General features: G+C 30.0%; 1 protein-coding gene across 3 annotated transcripts in view; it reads right to left on the bottom strand.

The window, feature by feature from the left end:
* LOC145965249 (uncharacterized) overlaps positions 1-24,117 on the bottom strand; it is a 44,437-nt gene that overhangs the window by 11,186 nt on the left and 9,134 nt on the right. The window contains exons 2-3 of one of the 3 annotated variants that reach the window (XR_014436656.1): positions 9,136-9,445; positions 6,520-6,868 (exon numbers count right to left, since the gene is read on the bottom strand). Coding sequence is in view for 2 of the 3 variants with exons in the window: in XM_083088659.1 (XP_082944785.1) it covers positions 6,678-6,868; positions 9,136-9,433 (489 nt within the window). In the remaining variant the exon portion in view is untranslated. Of the gene's footprint in view, positions 1-1,950; positions 6,869-9,135; positions 9,446-24,117 lie in introns of those variants that run through there. The other 2 variants (XM_083088659.1, XM_083088658.1) reach the window with 2 other exon arrangements.

Below are 24,117 nucleotides of genomic sequence, written 5' to 3'. Positions count from 1 at the left end.
TGCTAATATTCGCGCGAATTGGTTGATCTTTTTAAATTAATTTCTCATTAATTATTGTGAAAATCATGAAATGAGGATAGAGGACTTTTCTACTCAATTTAACCCTACCTGCACACGAGAGATGATACAGTTATTGTCGGATATTTTATATATACATAATTGACGCTTTTTTATATAAAATATTTACGAAACAATTGTAAATATTATTGTGGAATTAATTTTTTCTCAATATAACTGCAAATATTTGATTCTGTTTTTCCTGTGATAATAGAAAAAATATTAAACGCAGTGAAATATAACATTATATGTGAATATTTTTGTATTGCATTTATTTGTACACACATATGTTCATTACGTTGCATATGTAAAATCAAGTTCGCAAAACACTGATTATATGTTGATAATAAAATATTCCTATATCTAAAATATTATAGTGGAAGTTAGATCTATAATCAATACACATATCGAATCTAACGTCACTTATTATAATTATTTATATTTGTATTGCTCATGATCGTAAAGAGGCGTGTACATGTACTTTAGGCACACATTTTTTCTATTAACATACAATTTGATTGAACAATGATAAAGTATATTTATCACACGATTTTCAGTATGATCAGTTATCTGAAATATACTATGATTCCTGAACTATACTATGATTATCACATAGTTCTAAGATGGATTAAATGTAGTGTTGCTTCATTAGTTAAATATTTCAAAATACATTTAATTACATAATCATTAGTTATATAAATATTTCAAAATACATATAATTACATAAGATATATATAAATAAAAATTATTTATTTGTAAAAAAATTGAATATTTCCTTGTTATAAGTGCTCTTGTTATAAATATATTATTCTCTCTGTTATAGATATTTTATTCTTTTAGGTTACATTATATCTTCTTTAAAAAAAGAAAACATGTGAAGTAAATATATAAAATTCTAATTAATTCTAATAAAGTCTAATTAAAATTGTCAATAATTTTACATATTTTATACATCAAAAGATATGCTAAATTGATGCAAGAATATCATATAAAATAATCAATTTTTTTATTTTAAGCATATTCTTAATGATCTATGATCAATTCTGATTGGGATCATAAAAAATTTTTATAACATGAAGTAGTTAAACTGTTGCTTCTTGTAAGTTATATTTATAAGCATTAGAAATCTATATTATTAGATTATTTTACATCGAGAAAAATTTGATGTTAGTTTCTATTACTAATTATCAATCTTTTTATTTATTATTTTTTTTAGATAAATTCATTATATTATTCAATAGTTTAATATTTATATAAATATCTATAACAAATATGCTAATATGTATGTACTATGATATATTAAACTACATTAGCATACAATTATTTATTCTAATATACAGGGTGTCGCAGACCACTCGTATCAGCCGAATATCTCAAAAACTGAGCGCAGCAGATAAAAATATTTCAGACAAAAGTTGTAAGGTTTCAAGTAACGCATTACATGGCGATATCAGTATGACCTTGAAGAGTGTTGTCAAGATCACGTGAAGGTCACCGTCAATTTCTAAAATGGAACCCCCTATTTTTTATTGCATATTCTTGTAGCTTATCTCGAGGGCTTTCCAAAACACTATAATAAAATATTTTTCCCTCAAGTACTTTTTGAGTTATAAGGCTTGAAATCGTTTCTTAATTTTACATAAACCGTAAAATATCTTATAAAATATTCATTTTTCGATTATCTTACCCTAATACTTTTATGTACAAAATAATGAGAGGAATTAATTGGCTCAAAGAAAACACACAGTTGTTTTTAAGAAAAAATATGTAATTGTTAATTGAAAATTACATATTTTTTCTTAAAAATAATTATGTGTTTTCTTTACACCAATTGATTCCTCTCATTATTTTGTACATAAAAGTATTAAGATGAGGTAATCGAAAAATGAATATTTTACAAGATATTTTACGGTTTATGTAAAATTAAGAAACGATTTCAGGCCTCATAACTCGGAAAGTACTTAATGAAAACTAACTTAATTATAGTGTTTTGGAAAGCTCTCGAGATAAGCTATAAGAATATGTAATAAAAAATTGGAGTTTCCGTTTACAGAATTCAAGGTGACCTTTACGTGACCTTGACAACACTCTTCAAGGTCATACTGATATTACCATGTAATGCGTTACTTGAAACCTCACAACTTTTGTCTGAAATATTTTTGTCTGCCGCGCTCAGTTTTTGAGATATTCGGCTGATATGGATGGTCTGCGACACCCTGTATAACAACTAGAACGACAAAATAGCCATATTACATGTAATATTGCAAAAGGGATAATGCATTATAAGTGCAAATACAGACCACAGCCATGATAGTAAAAGGATATATTCAAGTAATATTTAAATTACTAAATTAAATTATACAGATGTTTCAAATCTAAAAAAGTTTTTATAAATCAATTGATTTTAACTCTAAAATATTACTGTGATTATATAAAAATTAATATAACTATAAAAATTATATTACACACGAATAATGTCACAAGAATTTACAAATATTTAGAGAATAAAAATTAAAAATCGTCATCGCTTTTGATTGAAGTGTTGCTGACTGTTTAGATTATTTAAAAATTTGTTTATAAGAAAATCTCTATTGGGAGATATATTGAAAATTGACATATATATATTGAAATTTAATGTAAATTTTGATCATTTGGATAAACGGACTGCATATGTGTGACTGTAATACATCAATTTGATCAATAATTTCATCTTATCTTAGAATTATTTTATTATTCAATTAAAATTTTTTCTTCCGTTGTCATGAACCGTCAGAAATTAATACGCAAATTAGCGTTAGCATTAACAATTCTTTAATTAAGACATTTTTATCTAATTTATACATTAATGCTTCCAATATATATCACATTATAACATTATTCATCTTTTCGCTTTTTAATCAGTTTATTACTAAACTTAATCAGTTTATTACTAAACTAACTTTTTAACATCTATTATATTTTCTAATATCATGCGAGTACTCACAAAAGATTATATGCAAATAACTTAATTGCCAGAATTTTAATAAATTAAATTAATTATAGAAATGGCATTTCATCTATAACTATTCAAAGCGATTAGGGATCACATTTTTAAAGATTCATATCATATCATATACCTAATTATTTAATAATAAAGTAGTTTTAAAAATTTATTTTTAATGCTCAAATTGATATTCATGCAGATATAATTTCTTATACTATCTCTTTCAAAATTTTACGATTAATTTTACAGAATCAGTCATTCGTTTGAGAACCATATTTCATTCAGCGAAAATCATTATTAATCTCCGCATTGGAAGAAAATATGTGAAAACTGCCACTCTGTATATTAATATTGATAAATATAATTTTTTATTATATTTTAGAAGAGAAAAGAGAATAATGTATGTATAATATATATATTACACTGGATTTTACACTGGAAGATCTTTTATTTTGCACAATTGGATATATGCAATTTTTTGCATTTATTAATAATTGAAATAGTATTTTATCATGTGTGTAGGAAAGTTGTTCATCTTTCATTGAAAGAGCAAATTTCGTTTGGTGGACCTCACGGATTGAATCCAATTGTGGTCTAAATGATGATATATTAATCTGAAAAAAATTTCATGTTGAGCATAGGAATGGTTTTAAAGATATGAAGAGTCAAAATCGCGAGAAGCGAATCCAACGGTATGTGATAGATGAAAATACCATGTGGACTTTCATTAGTACATTTTTCTGGAATCCGAATCTCAGGAATTATTTTTTGGAGAAATTGTAATTGTGCAATAATTTGTTTAAGCAAATTGTTTAAACAAGTAATTTTGCAATTTCAACTCTGGAAACAGTGATGCGCGAAACTACTTAAATTATAAACAGTTCATACGCGTCTTTGTTCAGTTCCATGTTCATTAAAGAGTTATGTAAACTATAAAAGCACAAGTCTAACCAGAGTTTATCAGTATAAGGGGCTCAGATGAAGATATTTGATAATAAACCCTTCGATATCAAATTCTTCATCCTACAGCTTCTAAGCCTACATCTTTGAAATTGTCCAGTTTCAAGCCCTTAAATCCCGATAAATATGACCAATGAGATTTTGAGTCATAAACACGCATATTTCTCTAATTTTAAGTCAACGTGATATTTTCATCTATTCCGTACCAGTGGATTTGCTTACCGATTTCGACAACTTTAACTCTTCATATCTCCGGAACTATTTTTATGCTCAATTTGAAATTTTTCTCAAAATACATCATCATAAGCTATCATTTAGATCACAATTTAATTCAATCCGTAAGGTCCACTAAAAAACATGTATTTTTGCGGTTGCTCTTTACAATCTGACATACATATATTTCAATGCAACATTAAGTTTTTTAATCTAAAATTTTTTGGACCGAACCTGTTACTAGAAGCAATTTATTCAATAAAGTTTCTATTCTAATAATTAATGAAACATAAATATAAAGTGTTATTTTTTCTGTGAAATTGGAAACCATTTTTTTTTCAACGACACTAAGGAACTTCGGTATATCATTCTTCTTTCAATTTCTCCCGTTAAATATTTAATATTTTATAATTCTTTTAATATCTTATTAATATATCTCTTTCCTATAAACATTTAATATAATATAACTAATAAGATATATAAATAAAAAATCTATTGAACTTCTCCAACATAATAATGAAATAAATATCATAAAAAATAAATCAAATATATATTCTCTCGTTTCTTTCGTTTCGTTTCTCTCGTTTCGTTTCTTAAATATTTAAGTCAAAACCTTCGAGTATTGATATGCGTCCTAATACTAAAAATACATCGTATGAACATTATTGATTGAAATTTGGTTTTAAAAGCAAATATTAAGATTACTTTTATAAAAAATAACTTTAAATATTGATTTGGATAAATAATATTTAAAGAAGATTATATTGAAAAAGATATTAAATTATTTGTAAATTATTTATCAAATATTAATCTCATCACTTATTAGTAAAATTTAATTTTCAAGCAATGCATATTTGCATATTATATAATTATTAAAACTGTCAGTCACGTGCTTAAGATATAGTTAAAATATATTCAGATAAATAGATAAAATATAGATAAAATTTATGAATTAATTATTAAAATTAATAAAAACGTTAAAATAACAAAATGAGTAAATCTTTGTAAAAATATGTGGTCACATAAGCTTTATCTTAACATATAAGCTTTCACCTTAACATATCAATAAACAATAATTCTTGTAGCAAAAAAATGGATTTTAAATTCCGTAAGAAATATAAATTATATCTTTTTGTCGCCAAAATATCTCACATTCAGCACAGAAACTTGCAGCAACATTGCAGATTGCAGTGTAATGTAGCAGAGATATTAAAGACATTTTACAATATTACTTTAGCAATGTTACAACATTTTAAAATAGCGAAAATGTATGATAGTGTACGGTACGTGTTTCTTCGCTTGCCGCTACGCGGCGACACTTCAATTTTTCATCATGAAATGCATTCAATTTTTTATCATGAAATGGATATAGAAGACTGGTACTAACAGAAGATTCAAAGTATATTTCTTTTCTTTTTTCAATTTAATTTTCGACAAACTGATTTAATTTAAAATAATTTGTTTAATAATCTGAATCCCTCTTATTAGGATTTAGAATATTAGATTATTTGAAATTAGAGAAAGGCGAATAAATGGAAAATAATCTATTTATCGTGTATTAAAGTATTCCTATTGCTAAATGTATATATAAGATAATTGTATGTATCGAGATAAAAGCATTTTAATAAGAAACATTTAATAAAAAATACTAATAGACGTTTCTTAAACGTTTCATAGACGGTTAATAGACTTTAAATAAAATCTTATAGAGATCTAATTTGAAAGACACACACAAATGTCTAATTAACCGAATTGATGATGTCTAATTAACCAAATTTTATATATTTTTAAGTTTCAAGATTTCATCTATCAAAAGCAAAAATATTCTATATAATATTATTAGATTATTAGATAATTACATTTTTTAAAATATATTACATTGCAATGTTGCTATGATGTTTTGTTGCAATATTACAAAATGCTAACGTCTTAATGTTGCCGTAATTTTACAGCAATGATGTAGCAAAGTTTCGCAATCGATTTGTAATATTGTAATATTTTAATGAAAATATTCTGCAATATGTCTGCAATCTTTATATGCTATATAGATATAGAGAAAAATCTAAAAATATTTTTAGTATTAAACTTTAAATATTAGATCGCGAATAACTTTGTTCAAAAATGTTTATTAATTCTTTCATGTTGTGTATTATGAAGAATAGGAAAATATTTTATTTAGAGAAAAACATCTTACGAAATAAAATATATTCAAAATATCTTTTTACGAGAAGGTATTCTCTCTTAGATTTTTTTAAAATTGTGACTTCTGAGAAATTATTAGCTTCAGATTTTAAAACTTAACTAACCTAACTTTTGCTTCTGCTTGAATCTGAAGATTAATCAAATTCGGTTCAGCATTAGTATGATTATGATTATTGTAAGCAAAAATAATTCCGCGAAACAAGTTTTTGCTCGAATCGAAGCCAAATGGAGGTGATAACGTTGAGACTTTCTTCGTAGTAAACTAGATAATCTCATCCTCAGAATATGTCGGATGCAGAATTTGCAATCTTCGTTCTTGATTCTGATTTTGCGGATTCTTCAATACAGAATGGAGAAATCTTCGTGTCTCCGCTTGTAATGCGTTTAAACGTCTCTGAAGGATACGATTGCGTTGAATGAGAATTATCGTGTGTATGATAATACTCAAAAGATCTGTGAGAATAATTTAAGATATCAGAAAACTCTCTCTCTTTCTCTTTCCCCTCTTGTTCTTTCTACGCCTTTCTTTCGACCTTCTTCTGATGAAAACGAAAAATAAAATAACTTTTCGACCAAAAAAGCTAAAAGTACGCCGTGAAAAAACTTTGCAATAAACATTGTTTAAGAGTAAGTTTTAGTTTTATTCCATTTATTTTGCTTTGTTTTTTTAAGTTTCGAACGAATTTTCAGTAAACAGTGTTATATTAATGTTATATAAGACGGAATGTTACAAATAATATACATAAGTATTATTGGTAAGTTATTAATTAATTGTAAAATCCCATTCATAAATGTAACATGTAATGTAAGAATGATGTCGATAACAACATGTTTTATCGTTGTTATATCGTAGTTATATTCTAGAATTGGTTGACAGAAAATATTGAGTGATCATATATAGAGTTGGTAATTAAATAAACAAAATAAATTATATGTATTTAATTTATAAAATTTGGAATTTTAATATTCTAGAAATTTCGATTTTTTACTAATAGATAATAAATGGCCTATTTGTCACATTTACGCTCAAATTAAAATAATCTGTTTAATATTTTAAATCTCTTGTTGGAATTGTTTTAGAAATAAAATTGACAAAAGAGAAATAGGAGAATATTGTCCCGAATAAACCATTCCTCCGATTGGGAACTTTGCAAGTAATCTCAAGATATCATATTAAAGTCAACTGTTAAAATCTCATATGTAGTTTTTAAATAGTTTAAAAATTATAAATAAAAATATGACTGAAAAATATCACTGAAAATGGTAAAAATCGACAAGAAAACCTAATGATCTTGATCTTGATATATGTTATCAAAGTTATGTTCCTGAATAACATTTAAAAGATTTTAATCGTCGTTTATTTTTTATTAAAAAGTTATTAACAAAAAAGTTTATAAATGAAATGTAATTCTTTATCTTTAGAAAAAATCATCAAGTGGCATTTTAATAAGTGAAACTATATAACAAACAGTAACCAAGTAAAAGAAACCAACTATAACAAACAATAACCAACTAAAGAAAAAAAAATCGAAATAGTACATTTTACTGTGCAAAAAGTCGCAAATCCATGTATCTTATAATTAAAGAATAAAATTAACTTCGTTACTGTGTCCAAAACACTAGACTGGGATGGATCTCGCTTCGCGCGGAAAAGTTATAAATCTATGTGAAACTATATAATTATAAACCTCCTTTCTCATCCGAAGCACCATTATAAAAATTATAAAAAATTTCAAACTCATATGGATTCTTTTTTTATTTTCTTTCCTTGATAATAATATTTTAATCTATTGGTGTTTAGTCTTATAACACATTTAATCTATTGGTGTTTAGTCTTATAACACATTTAATCTATTGGTGTTTAGTCTTATAACATTTAATAAAATAAAATATTTTAACAAAATATTATTGAATTCTTATTTTTATATGGGGATTTTAAAAACTGTTTAAATAATTCAAATTAAATTTCTCAGAAATTAGGCATTTTCGCAACTCATTTTTAGTACTGATAATTTCGATTTCATTCAATTAATATTACATATCTGTAAAATTTCATCAAAATCGGAAAGGGATGATATACTAAAGTTAAGCTGTAATCTCCTTAATTTTAAATAAAAAATATTAAATTATATGCGGCACACATTATAGATGCGCCGTACTTGAGGTAGATCGCCGCATGTTTTGTTTATGGTGTTATCAGTTTAGAATTTAGAAAATTATAGATATCCCGGATAGGACTTTAATAAATGATTTCTAAACATCATAACAATATATCATTTATCAAAAGTTTCATTTCCATCGGAAGAATGGTTTATTCGGAACTACAGCTTAATAATATTTTGTTATATTACTGTTGTGATGTTGCAAAATAATACGTATGATATATTACAATTTTATATCATATAAGTAAAACTTACGTTATATTATTTGTTACTTCCACGTTATATTACTGCAATAAACAATGTTTGCTGGATTGTTTCAATTTAAAAGTGAATTTTAGCTTTGTACTTGTGTATTTATATACTTGTGTATCTATTTCGCTTTGTCTTTTCAATTTCGAACGAATCTTTGCCACGCATAATATGGAGCAAAAGATTTTTCTATAAGGGAAATCATATTTGTCACAATTTAAATCGAAAATATGTGTTTGAGTTTACTATAAAGTTCGCGATACTTTTTTGTTTCAATACTTTAAATTTAAAATACGTTAACAATCGTACCTTTTTTTGGCATGAGGAGTTTTTTACAATATTCATTCGTATTTGTTGCATGTTTCGTATTTTTATCTGGAATAGAACAGTTTGGAATCATATTCATATATTTTAATTTCCGTAAACAATTTTCACGAGATGTTAGGGATGTTTCGATGATGGTCCCATTTTGCAGTATCTGTTCCAGCGGAAATGTCTGTCGTTTAGTGATGTTTATTCTGTTTTGAGATCTTCGTCGCCGGCGAACATATGTGTTAACTGTAGTTCCAACAATCGGAAATTCTGCTACACAAACAGTTGGCGCCATTTAATAAAAATTCTGAAACATAAATTTTTTGAAATATTTATCAGAAAAATCTTATTGAAAATTATTTAATATAAAGGAATATGTAAGGAATATATAAGAAAAATATTTTAACAGAAGAGCGTATATATTCAAACATTTAATTATTTAATATTTACTTATTATTAAATGTAAATATTATTAAATATAATTATATATTATTAAATAATATAATATATTGGAATCTTTTGATACTGTGATTTAAGGAGGATAAATCTACATCAAAAATTAATAAATCTAATATATTTTAAGATTCATAAATTTGATTTGCTCAAAGCACTTTTAGCCTTTTAATAATTAAAATTTGTAAGTAAAATAAAGATTTGCCTTGTAGAATTAAAATTATTTTCATGAATTTTTATGTCGTATAATTAAAATAATGTGCCATTATAAAAAAATTGTAGTTCGATAATTATTAAGATAATATAATAATATATTAAGATAATATGATTTTGAAGTTAAATTATATTCTACAGAGCAAATCTTTATTTTAACTCACAAAAATTAATTACTAATTTTATATTTTAAAAAGTTAAAAATATATTTATGCAGTGTCAAATTCATCTCAAAATGTATTAGATTTATTAACTTTTGATGCAGATAATTTGTCCAGTTAATTGAAGTTTTGAATATAATAGAGATTGCTTTACTTCACTTACATACCATGAAATTCAGAGCCGTAGCAATATCACTTCATAGATTATTTTCTAGTATATTGCTAAAAAACATAGATATACATTGTTGTTTGGTTATACTGCTATCTCATATCAATTCATGCTACTCATGTGCGTATGTACAGTATGCAGGAAAGAAATTTTGAATGATCAAGATTTTTGCTATTACGGTTCCAGAATTTGAATATTTTATACTTCTAATATATGTAACATTCACATATAATTATATATAATTATATATATATATATATACATACATATATATATATATATATATATATATATATATATATATATATATATATAACTATAAAATATTATGTATAATTTTTTAAATAATTATAAATAATTTTATGTGAAATTAATTGTATAATTATTGCAATTATACATGATGCTGTCTGTGTGATTCCTATAATATTCCTATATAATTATATAGTAAAATCTCGTAATAAAAAAGTTGCATGAGGTTATAACGAGATTATAATCAAGTAGGATATTATTGTTTAAGTGATAATTTAAGTGATAACTTCAAGTAAGCAGAGTAATATCAGTCAATATTCGTACAGTACAGAAACTTGCAGCAAACATTACTACAATGTTGCAACATTGCACATTGAAATGTAATATAACAAAGATATTACGAAAACATTATTTTATAATATTATTTTAGTAATATTGCAGCAATATTTAAAAATAGCGAAAATATATAATAGTGTATGGCACGTTTCTTCGCTTGTCGCTACGCGGCGATACCAAACTCAACTAATTCGTATTCAATTTTTCATCATGAAATGGATATAAAGAACTGGTACTAACATAAGATCCAAAGTATATTTTTTTCTTTTATCAATTTAATTTCTGATAAACTCATTTAATTTAAAATAATTTGTTTACTAATCTGGATCCCTTGAAATGAGAGAGAGAGAGAGAGAGAGAGAGAAAGAGAGAGAGGGAGAAATTAATTGATTGATTGATTGATTGATCTTTATTAGCTTTCTAAGAAATTTGTAGTATATAATTTTAGATTATATTAAATAACATTAAATAAAATATATTCCTTTAACATTCGCTTAAACGGTTCGATCTTTTCACATTGTTTTATTTCGGCTGGTAAAGCACATTATATAATTTCATTCTTTCATAAAACATACCCTTTGCGCACTTCTTATTTTGCGAAATTGTATTGCAATGTCTCTGGCCTGTCGCGTTTATCTTTCACTTTCATTTCCTATTATTTCTAGTTTATTTTTTAACTGTTCTGTCAGCAAATTTTTTAAAATCTTAAAAAAAATAAATAAACATGTTATAATACAGCCTCTGTCTTATGGATATAAACTGCAACGTTTGTAGTATATGTTCTACACTTTGTATACCTGTCACATTGTAATATAACTCTCACTGCCCGATCATGCGATACTTGTAATATGTTGTTTCTCAGCTTGACAAATCTTATTGTTAGATATAAAATAATTTTAAAACAGAAACTGGTCGAGCTAAATATCTTTGTATCTGATATTATAAATTTCTTCTCTTAATATACTTAAGTAGCGCAGAGTGATGACATAATGATATCTATTTTTAGTTTCTATTATTCGTTATAGACATCGATGATTAATAATGGGCGTTTACAAGATATCATTTCTTAGATCAGCCAAAAATATTTTAAAGGTGTCTTAAAGTTGCTCAAATAAAGTCTTTTCATAATTTGAGTTGATTTGGGTACGTGGGTTATAATTTGTTATGCGATGTGCTATGCGTTACCTATATGCGTATTCAAGTTTCTGTTATGAGCGAATATAAAGCGCGGCTAGTAAGATTAAAAGTGTAGTATGTATCTATTTCTATTAGTTTAATTTCTAATACAATATCATATCTTGACACATATCTTAACACAAATATAAATAAGATAATGAATCAATTTATCAAAAATTGAATAAATGAATTATCTCCTGAATGAATAAAAATCATCTGTTCATTATGTATTAAGATATAAAGTAGGAGTGTAATTATAATATTTAATGTTAATTATAATATTTAGTTTTATCTCGTTTATTAAGTTATATATTGGTCTTATTTTTGCTGTCAATAAGAGAGAAAATGACATCTCATGGGTGCAACATATCAACATTAGTTTCGAATTTCATAGGATTTCATTTAGAATAATAATTAAATTTATAAAATTTATTATAGTTAAAATAATATTCACTGTCAAAATTCAAATTTTTACAGTTAACACACACACACACACACACACACACAGACGTTAATTGAACTTTGACAGTGTTATAATTATATATAACTATGTACAATTATACATATATATAATTATATCACATTATATATATACATATAGACATATAATATCTCTTTCCGGTCGAATTTTCCGTAGACATGGATGTTGTACTGGTCAGAATTATTTTTTGCGTGGTCGCTCAGTCAATTATTGCCTAAAAAACGTATAAATTTTACTTAAATGAATTTGTTTAAGCTAAGTGTATATTCTTTGCTATCTTGGAATTCGATATCTCATGTGTAGTGCGATAAGATAAGCGTGTAGTGTTCCATTGCTTAAATGAGTATCGCATTCTCGTGCCGGGAATATCTTGATACGCGACCGCAAGGCTAAAAACGCCTTACCGGCAATATCCTGGATTCCAACCGGAAAGAGATATATGTGTATATAGGATGTCTGACATAAGGCATCCCACCTAAATATACAAGTAGATTTCTCTTAAACTGAATTAAATGTCCAATATCATTTTACAAATAATCATGCAAAATTTCGAGATTAATTAAAGAAGATCAGTCAATGAGCGCGCGATCCGCATGACTAAACCGTAAGATGTGTGCTCTAGGCCAGAGAAGTATCGCACGGCAATGAAAAGATAAGAGGTACGATCGGCCAAACTTTTCATTGCCATGTAATACTCGCCACTGACACAGAGAATACACATACTAGCTACGAATCTCCTCCAGCACTTCGTCGCATATCTAGTATCACGTTACAGAAACAACTCTTCTCGCCGCGCGTTTTTATTCGCGCAGGTTGATCGATCTTTTTTAATTAATTTCTCATTAATTGTTGCGAAACGGTAGAAGACCTTTCTACTCATGTCAATTTAATCCGCTCTACCTGCACACGGTGATTATTACGAGACATTCTGTATATATAAACATATTTTTATATATAAACATATTTTTATATAAATTATATTATATTTATTAAAGCATACTACAGCTATTTTTATGATTATCTATATAATTTTTATCACATTGCATATTTTATGTTAGTATTTGATTGATTATGTGATGCATGTAACTCTCTCTCTCTCTCTCTCTCTCTCTCTCTCTGTCAGGTATTAAAAAAAATATCAACATACACTCCCAGAAAAGAAGATTGCACATATATGCTATCTTTAAATTTTGCAACGTCATATTTATAATTTTGTAAATATATTAAAAGGGAAACAACAGAATATATAGAAGAATATATAAAGAGACTTTAAATTGACACGTAGAATTTTATGTAGAATAATATAAACATGTAAATGAATAGGGATAAATTCAAATTATCTTTAAAGTTTTTAAAGTTTCTTGAGTTTTCGTATTCGACTATAAGACATGGCATATTATTGTGTTACATAAATTCGTATAATAAGGCCTGACAAAATGTTAAGTAAAAGTGAGATTAAAATAATTCTCGCTATAAAAAGACAAGGTTTGACTATTTTCAAAATTGTAGAAATAATTAATAGAATTAGGGAAATTATATACAGGGTGTTCTAAAAAGGTATGTCAAAAATTTAAGGAGATATTCCTCATACCTGAAGAATGAAAAAATGTTATATGGACATAGGTGCGGAAATGCTTATTTCAGGAGTTATGTTGAAAATACTGTTAGCTGTTTTACTTACATAAGGAAAAATTTAGGATTAATGATTGTAGACGACAATCATCAGGTGAATATTTTCAACATTTATTGTAACATACTCAAGGTCACATTAAAACTAAATGTAAATAAGCCTAATTAAACGATCGTCTACAATAATTAATCCTAAATTTTTCCTTGTGTAAGTAATACAGCTAACAGTATTTTCAACATAACTCCTGAAATAAGCATTTCCGCACCTATGTCCATATAACATTTTTTCATCCTTCAGGTGTGAGGAATATCTCCTTAAATTTTTGATATACCTTTTTAGAACACCCTGTATAATTTATGAACAAAAGCGAAAAATCGTAAAAAATGAACTATTTTATTATTTTACATGAGTTATTTTCAAATTCTTGCAGTACAGCAAAAAAATTGCTCGCAAATCTGGGATTAATATCAATATTAAAAATATTGGTAAAATTTTACATTAACATACACAACACGAATTACTTTGATATATTATATATTGTAGAGCAGTGCTCGAAATTAGTTGCCTTTTTTAAGCCGATATTTGAGGCGACGCCAACGATCTCCCCACTACTATCCGAGGCTCGACAGCCGAGCCGCCGATCGCGCGCGTAACGCTATGCCTTAGGAGCGTCCGCCAAAACATTTCGCCAAATCGTCATTAAAATTTTCTTTGGTAAATAATTTTTCTTTTTATAAATAATTAAATATCAAAATTTTTATTATTATAATATATTATTTATGTATTTATAATCGTAGGCGTCGCCTCAGATATCGGCCTAAAAAGGGCAACTAATTCCGAGCATTTTTGTAGAGAGTTTCTATGTAATACATACTTTGAATTTTACGGCTCTCTATTTTGTTCTTGAGATGTGCGATTTTATAGTTTTCGTACTTATAGCATATTTTTATTATATCCTACTTATACATTTATATTTTTTGTATACATTTGTTGGTCAGTCAGTACGCTTCTAAATTACTATTCAATTTTGCTAATTGATGAATTTATTTTGTTTATATTTGCTTGTCATTGTATCACTGCCAATACAAATGATTTATAAAATAAGCATAATTTAATAAAATATGAAAAATTACATACTCTTTTGTTTTTTTTAATATTATTTTATTTTTATTTCAATAATTTATTAAGTATTTATTATTAAAAATAAAAAACGTAAATATTTAAATAGACGCATGAATGGACAAAAGGCGGAACTGTTCCTTTGTTCGTGTCTTTATTTTATAATAAGGAGAATCATGATTTTCAAAATATATGTATGTGTCAAAGTCGTTGAAATGAATTCCCTTTCCTTAAAAATTATTTTTACTATGTTTCAAAATCGCATATCTTAGAAATCAAAAGAGAGCATCACAAAATTCAAAGTATGTATTATTTGAGAAAGAGGGAGAGAGAGAGAGAGAGAGAGAGGAGAGAGGAGAGAGAGAGAGGAGAGAGAGAGAGACCTTTTCTACAATACATGTCAAAATGAACATAATTCGTGCTGAGTAAATTAGTGCAAAGGTTTATCAAAATGTTTGCCGTATGGTCTAGACATGTAATAATATAAATCTAGTTAAAATTAAAAGAAAATAACAATAAAGCAACAAAGAACATCTACGATTTGCAAAACACGTGTATTAGAAAAAGATTCGGAGAAGAATCATTTTCACGTATGAGAAGCAATTCAATTTAAGGAGTTATGCCTAGTCAGGAGGTCGAAAAAAGACGAATTTTTCAGAATTTTTTTTGAAAAAGTGTATGCATATTTTTTTTTTTACAAAAGTTTCTATATTTAAAATAGTTATATTTGACAAAATTATTGTAAAATTTTGGTACAAAAATATAAATTTATGGCAAAGTTACAGCCGATGTCCGGGAAGCCTATATTCCAAAAGCGTTTTGCGGTGACCACTCCTGTTTGGAATTGAGTTATCTGCAATCAAAAATTCAAGAAAATTTAGTTAATACATTAGTTTATCTAGTCTTTAATGGTTCCCTGTTACAAAAAATTAATTTGCGAGAAAATGGCGGCCGCTTAAAGTGAAATTATCGATTTTCGTAAAAAAAAACGCTCGTTTTTCATTCATAAAATAAAAATTACGCATTGAAAAAAAAAATCCTTCGGTCAAAGACTAGATTTTTATGTTTACAAGAAGTTTGTAAAAGTTGAAATAGATTGCTGCAGCAGTTTTCGAGATATTTTGGTCACCGTCTTTGAAAATGTGGTTTCGAGAAAAACGCGTTTAAAGTTTCGAGTCTAATTTACATTAAAATAAAAAATTTATTTTTCAACTTACACAGAGTCATCTATTCCAGGCCCATACAGTACGCCTTCTGCTGCAGTTGTTGCTTCTAAAATATTAATTTGTTCTTGCCGATGACGCATTCTTGCCACTCGAGTACTATCGAGTGTGCGGCAGTCAGAAATCTTTATGTGGCACAATAATCTCTTTTTGCAGTTTCAATTTTTTTGCAGATGCACTAAAAGTACTTTCTTCATACTCCATCATTTTCGGATTAATATTTTGCTTCCTTTTTCTTGATCTTGATTTTCGAAAATTTTCCGATTTTCTCAAATCTCTCGAACCTTTCTTACGATCCATAATTTATTTAGAAATCGAAAAACTACGAAAGAAACGAACGTTCGATTGCACAAGTCGACGTCAACGTCGACGTTCCTATCTTCCTAGCTTCGACGTCCTAGCTTCGACGTATACTTCACGTCGTATATCTCCAACAAATTTCAGCGGATTAATTTGAAACTTTCAGGGAATATTTCTAACATTATCTACTTCAAGAAAATGTGAAAATCCCAGAATCGAAAATTTGAAAATTTCTGACTAGGCATAACCCCTTAAATTATTTGGTCGGTTTTTTTTATTATTATGATATACAGAAATGTATAATAATGTAAAGAAATAATAACAAAAGGATAGGGGTAGGGGGTCAGGCGGTAGGAAGTGTAGAAAGTATAATGGATTAGGATAGGAATCGGCTAAAAGAAAAGCGGATATTCATTTCTTAATTAAAACAGGATTAAATTAATAAGTACGTCGAACGTTTGCCGAATATAGTTATCAGTAGATGTATATTTTTTAACATGTTACTATTCATATAGCAAAAAGTCTAGAATTTGTGTAAAAGAATTTTTTAACATGTTGCTGTTCATGTAGCAAAGTCCTTATTTTTTTAAAAGAAAAGATTTCCGTTATGAAGCAATCAACACACACACACACACACACACACACACACACACACAGGTGTCAGGATATCGTGCCAAGGGCTGCGTGGCATCGCGGAAGAGATGTCTCAAGCGACCCCCCTGGGGCACCGGGTTTCCCCCAGGTGTATTAAGTGACTTACTCCAGCAACCGGGGCTCTGCTGGAGCGGACTGCTATTTCCCTAGGTACTCGTGGGAATGAGATGGAAGTTTTAAACCAAAATATTAATATCGACATAAAGAAGACTGGGATTCAAACTCAGCCACCGGCGCAGGACACAAGTGCTGCAACAAAAATGGAGAAAGCGATGGAGCGGCACGGACAGCTCATCACGGACTTGCTCACCTTCATAAAAGGGAAGTCGGACGTCCACATGGACATCCGCAACATGGCTAGCTCCCTGGGGAGCTTTTTCAGGATTCGGGAGCTAGAGATGACCCGTACCGCAGGCGAGCGACCACTCACCTCGACTGGCGTAGCGCAGACATCTCCGTGGCTTCTTCGGAAATGGTGAAGAGCACGGAGACAGACGAAGATGAAATGAAGCTTACTCCGAAGCCGAGACAAACCCGTAATGCAAAGCGGAGGAAGCGTAACCCACCCAGATTGGACACGATGGAAACCAAGAAAAGGAAAGAACGAGGAACCACCCCGTCAGCTGAATAGCAAACGCAGGCTGCTAACAACCAGGAGTGGCAGAAAGTGACAGTAAGGAAAACACAGAAGAAGAGAGGTGCAGCAACAAGACCCAATGCGCTCCTCATCCGCCCGAAGGACAAGGAGAAATACTCTGAAATACTTAAACGGGTAAAAGAGGATGTTCTCCTTGAGCAAGTCGGTGATTGCGTAGATAAGATACGCAAGACGACCACAGGCGATATGCTGATCGTCCTGACCAAGGAAGACGCTGACAAAGCTCTCGGCCTGCAAAGGGCGATAGCCGAACTCCTCGGAGATGAGGCAGAGGTACTCAACAAGGTGCAGGAGGAGGATCTTGAAATCAAAGACCTTGACAAAGCGACCACCAAAGAGGAGGTCCTCGAAGCTCTGCGGAAAGCAGCAGGTGAGGACTGCAAAATTACAGCGGAAGCGATTAAGTTTCTGTGAAAGGCGTACCCAAACTGACTCTGTTTGAATAGCAGCGGCAGTGGCCAAGAAAATAGTCGGAGAGAAAGGCAGAATCAAGATAGGCTGGGTTAATTGCCACATAAAAGGAGTTGAGAGGCCCGTCAAGTGTTTCAGGTGCTGGCACTATGGACATCTCGCAAGCAAATGCAAGAGCGAGGTTGACAGATCCAAGCTCTGCATCAAATGTGGAGAAGACGGCCACAAAGCGGCCGACTGCAAGAAAGAGGCCAGGTGCACCCTTTGCGTCGAAAAGGGCAATACGGGGAACTGCGCTCATGTGGCTGGTAGCAACAGGTGCCAGCTTTCCAAGAGGCACTTCAGGCGCTAAGCAACAAAAGGCGATGAGGATCCTGCAGCTTAACCTCAATCACTGCGAGGCTGCACACGACCTGCTTACCCAGTCAGTGCGGGAGCTGAAGTCAGACCTGGCGATTATATCGGAGCCGTATAGACATCTGGATACCCAAACGTGGGTCTCTGATACCAGCAAGAAGGCCGTCATCTAGGCCTGTGGCAGGTACCCGCTTCAAAACATGGGTAGCAGTGCCGAGAATGGCTTTGCGAGAGCGAAGCTGGACAACATCCAGTTCTACAGTTGCTATGCTCCGTCCAGCCTTTCGCTCAATGAGTTTACTGGCTTTCTGGATAGGCTAACCAAGGACGTAAAAGAGCACTCCCTCGTGGCAATAGCCGGAGACTTTAACGCCTGGACTGTTGAGTGGGGAAGTAGGGAAATCAACGCAAAAGGGCAAGCGCTGTTGGAGGCCATGTCTTTGCTCGACGTGGTCCTGCTAAACAGCCAACAGTGATGGGCCGACATTCGCGAGAGGGGGGGCAAGCTTTGGTCAGCGAGCGACCTTTCAGAGATCCTCCGTGGCAATCGGCATTGCATCCATCGAGTGAAATACTAACATCGCTCTGGAGTCGCATATCACTGTGTTAAAAAGCAGCATTAGGTGTGAGGTCTGGATAGCTCGGTGGTCTAGAACAGTTGCCCGGAAAGCGAAAGACTCGGGTTCAATTCCCGATCCAGCCACTTGCGCCTCACATATTTTTCTAGTCTGCGAATATTGTTTTCTAGCAATTATTCGTTAGGCTGAAAAGTGTGTGAATGCTCTCTCTACAGGATATGCGTCAATGCCGTTGCCACGGATGGATTCTGTCGCTCGTTGATCAAATGGGCGTAAAGACACGTCCGACCTACTCCCACATACATCCCTATCTTTTTCTGTGATAGAGGACACATGACTGCCTAGTGGAGTCGCAGGAAGACCGATCGCGGTAGCCTTCCCTACGAAGCAATACCTAACGGTGGTCCCGTGGGGGGTAAATAAATGGCAAGGAGATGGAGATTTAGGTGTTTAGTCGGTAGGGGCTGTGTGGGAAAACAACACATACATTGCACAATAATAAAAGCCGAGTCCGACACGTTGTGCGTAAACGCATTCACCCCCTCAAAAAAAAAAACACACACACCACACGCGCGCGCGCGCACACACACACACACACAAGCTCTGCTTATAAATATTTTGTAGACTAAAATATAAAATATTATAGAGAATTCTTGAGTTAGAAATTGCGGTAATTATTTACTTATACGGACCACCTCCCGATTTCAATAATTCTCACATATGTTATCAAGATCATCACTCTGAGTAATGTTGTGAAGGTTTTAGTCGGCGGTCATTGTTTATTAAAAAGATATAAATAAAAGAAATTTCATAAGTTCATTAATACATTTATCGAAAGAAAGGTCAATTGTTACATAATTTCACATACACGGAGAAAACGATATGGTTACCAAATGCATAATTATGGTAGATGCAACCATAAAAAATTGTAATATTTGGTACAGCAATATGTGTGGTTGTCACATCCATATTGATTTAGTCATGTTGTCTATAATTGAGATTATTACACTGTATGATTGGAGCAACCATAGAGAATTGATACCGCTTGCACTTCATGTAGCTTTCGGAACCATATCTAAAGAGATATTCTTAACATACAGAGAAAAATGTTTCTTTGGATTTAATAAACTTTACTGAAGTCAAATAAATTTAATTATTGGTCTAAAAGTTTTTTTTCGTCTAATTTCAAATAATCTGTTTAATATTCTGAATCCCAACAAGGAATCCAGATTATTAAATAAATTATTTTAAATTCAGTTTGAAATTAAACTGATAAACAGTGATGTCAGAAAGAAGATGCGGCTCAAATGCACACAATCAGAGAACCTGTGTGTGAGCAGCGTCCTCTTTCTCGCACCTCTGCTAAGAGAAAAAAATATACTTTAGATCTTACGTTAATACAAGTCCTTTATATACATTTCATGATAAGTATTGAATACGAGAAAAGTTAAGAGTGGTGTCGCCGCGTAGCGGCAAATGAAGAAGCATGTGCCATTGCACTGCACGCATGTCGCGCACGCGGGAATCGAGTTGCGCCGCAGAAATCGCAAATTAAGAATATATTCTTATTCATTAAGAATATATTCTTATTCATTAAGAATATATTCTTATTCATTAAGAATATATTCTTATTCATTAAGAATATATTCTTATTCATTAAGAATATATTCTTATTCATTAAGAATATTTATTAAGAGGACTTTTAAAGTATACATTTTAAGAATACAATTTTTTCAGTGTATGCTGTATCGTGTCGATGCAAGTCGGCTACCGGCTACTCGGCCAACGCATGACAAGTACTGTCAACGCTGGTGCGATGATGCGACAACATCTTGCGCTTCAGCAGCAACTATAATATGGTTGTCACAACTACACACTCTCAACTACGGAGAAGTAGTGGAGACAACTATGTGTATTTAGTACAGCAAATACAATAAATGTTGAGACACAAAACAATATGGATGCCCTAACAATCCGTACGGCAACATTTTAATTTTAATTGTATCAACCTTAGCCGTTTTCTCCGTGTAGATTTGTAACTTTCGATGCAAAGTGTATCCCGCATCACAAACACGGGTTGGGTTAGGTTATATCTTCTGAAAGTGGACCCCCCGTAGGGGGGCGGAACATACTGTACCTACGCATGTACTTTCTAAAATGAAGCAAAATTTACTCTTAATGGAGGTCAAGATTAAGTGAACTTTGCTTCATCTTGAAAAATACATGCGTGGATAGTATGTTCCGCCCCCCTGCGGGGGGCTCCACTTTCAAAAGATATAACCTAACCCAATCTGTGTTTGTGATGCGGGATACACTTCACTTTGCATAGAAAGTTACAAATGTAACATTTTTCGCACACAAATAGTTTAATAATCATATTTTGTTGTTAAAGCGAGAAACTCGTATTACTTCATGTTAACTGTACAACAATCTGTCTTGTACTAACTCAACTTTTCTTAAATATTTTCAAAGTCATAAGAAATATCAGAAACATAGAAGCCTATCATTGTTCCACTATCTGATTTCAATATAAGAAAGGTAAACAATGTCAAATGACAACATAGTTTATGTACGGTGTCATAAAATTACATATTACATATTATATTATCATTAGATACTTTTTGTTTATAACTTTTTAATAAACAATGACCGCCGACTAAAATCTTCATAACATTACTCAGAGTAATGATCTTGATAACATATGTGAGAATTATTGAAATCGGGAGGTGGTCCGTATAAGTAAATAATTACCTCTATACTTCTAAATGTGTTATCATTTTGTCTCTATTTATATTTACATATTTATATTACTGTACATAGAACTTATAGTTAGTATGTTAATTTAAAATCTGTTTGTTTTTACGACGTAACATTTATACAGCATTTGTAATATACAGGGTTTACCAAAAGTGTGGAAACCCCTTAATATTTCGAAAAATACACATTTAAAAAAAAATGTTTCATACAAAAGTTATAGGGTTTTATGTGGCGCATTACACAGCAACATTATTATGACCTCGAATAGCGTTGTCAAGGTTATGTGCAGGTCACCTCCAACTTTTTAAATGGGACACCCTATATGCTTTTGCATATTCTTGTAGCTTATCTTGAGAGCTTTCCAAAACACTATAATTAAGTTAGTTTTCATTAAGTACTTTCCGAGTTATGAGGCTTGAAATCATTTCTTAATTTTACATAAACTGTAAAATATCTTGTAAAATATTCATTTTTCGATTATCTTACCTTAATACTTTTATGTACAAAATAATGAGAAGAATCAATTGGTACAAAATAATGAGAGGAATCAATTGGTGTAAAGAAAAAACATAGTTGTTTTTACAAAAATTAATAAATATAAGACTCGAAATATAAAATTAAACAAAACAGTTATAATGGCAATACGAGTCGAGTGTCGATGTTATAACACATTTATTTATAATACAATCAAATAAATATTGATATTAAAGCATACAAAGAGAGGATAGCGAACGTTTCGACCCTATTTTTGGGTCATCTTCAGCGCGAAAGTATATAATAAAAGATAATATAATGAAAAAAATATAATAACAAAGTGTTTTATATCGGAGTCTGTTACAAAGGGTGCTGTCTAAAGCGATAATAAATGTCTCGGTATCTCATTATCTTGACGATGCCTACGTAAAAACAAAGGACAAAAGTAAAATAAGTTGAATAAACAATGTAACTAATATGAACAAAGAAAGAAAAAAGTACTAAATTAAACATGAAATTACGAGATTGAAATGTCAATTTATTAAAAATGATCTAAATATAAACTGAACATAAAGTCAAAGAAATAAAATAAATAAGTTATAAATAAGTTAAATAAATAATATAACTAATATGAACATAGAAAGAAAAAAGTACTAAGAATTAAACATGAAAATTACGAGATTGAAATTATTTTAATGTCAATTTATTAAAAATGATCTAAATAAACTGAACATATAGTCAAAGAAATAAAAATTATAAGGTTAAAAAGATAAGAAGTTAAAACTACGGAAATAAGACTTACTTCCAGGCATCGAAGAGTTGTTTTTAAAAAAAAATATGTAATTGTTAATTGCAAATTACATATTTTTTCTTAAAAACAACTATGTTTTTTCTTTACACCAATTGATTCCTCTCATTATTTTGTACATAAAAGTATTAAGGTAAGATAATCGAAAAATGAATATTTTACTAGATATTTTATGGTTTATGTAAAATTAAGAAATGATTTCAAGCCTCATAACTCGGAAAGTACTTAATGAAAACTAACTTAATTATAGTGTTTTGGAAAGCTCTCGAGATAAGCTACAAGAATATGCAAAAGCATATAGGGTATCCCATTTAAAAAGTTGGAGGTGACCTTCACATAACCTTGACAACGCTATTCGAGGTCATAATAATGTTGCTGTGTAATGCGCCACATAAAACCCTATAACTTTTGTATGAAACATTTTTTTTAAAAATGCGTATTTTTCGAAATATTAAGGGGTTTCCACACTTTTGATAAACCCTGTATATATACAGGGTTTTCGAAAAGTCCGGAAACGGTCGAATATCTAAAAAATAAAGCATTTTAGAGAAAAATGTTTCAAATAAAAGTTGTTTGGTTTAAAGAGAGCTATAAAATGGTGGCAACGGTTTGACCTTGAATAGTCGCTGGAAGGTCACATGAAGGTCACCTTGAATTTTTTAAACAGAACACCCTATATATTTTTACACATTCTTGTAGCTTATCTCAGGAGATTTCCAGAACACTATAATAAAGTATTTTTTTATTGAGTACTTTTCGAGTTATGAGGCTT

The sequence above is a fragment of the Camponotus vicinus genome, unplaced genomic scaffold (genome assembly GCF_025532165.1).
Source record: "Camponotus vicinus isolate PSW18456_S1 unplaced genomic scaffold, iyCamVici1.0 SCAF_14, whole genome shotgun sequence".
Taxonomy (NCBI): Eukaryota; Metazoa; Arthropoda; class Insecta; order Hymenoptera; family Formicidae; genus Camponotus; species Camponotus vicinus.
This window is presented reverse-complemented; position numbering and strand designations above follow the sequence as displayed.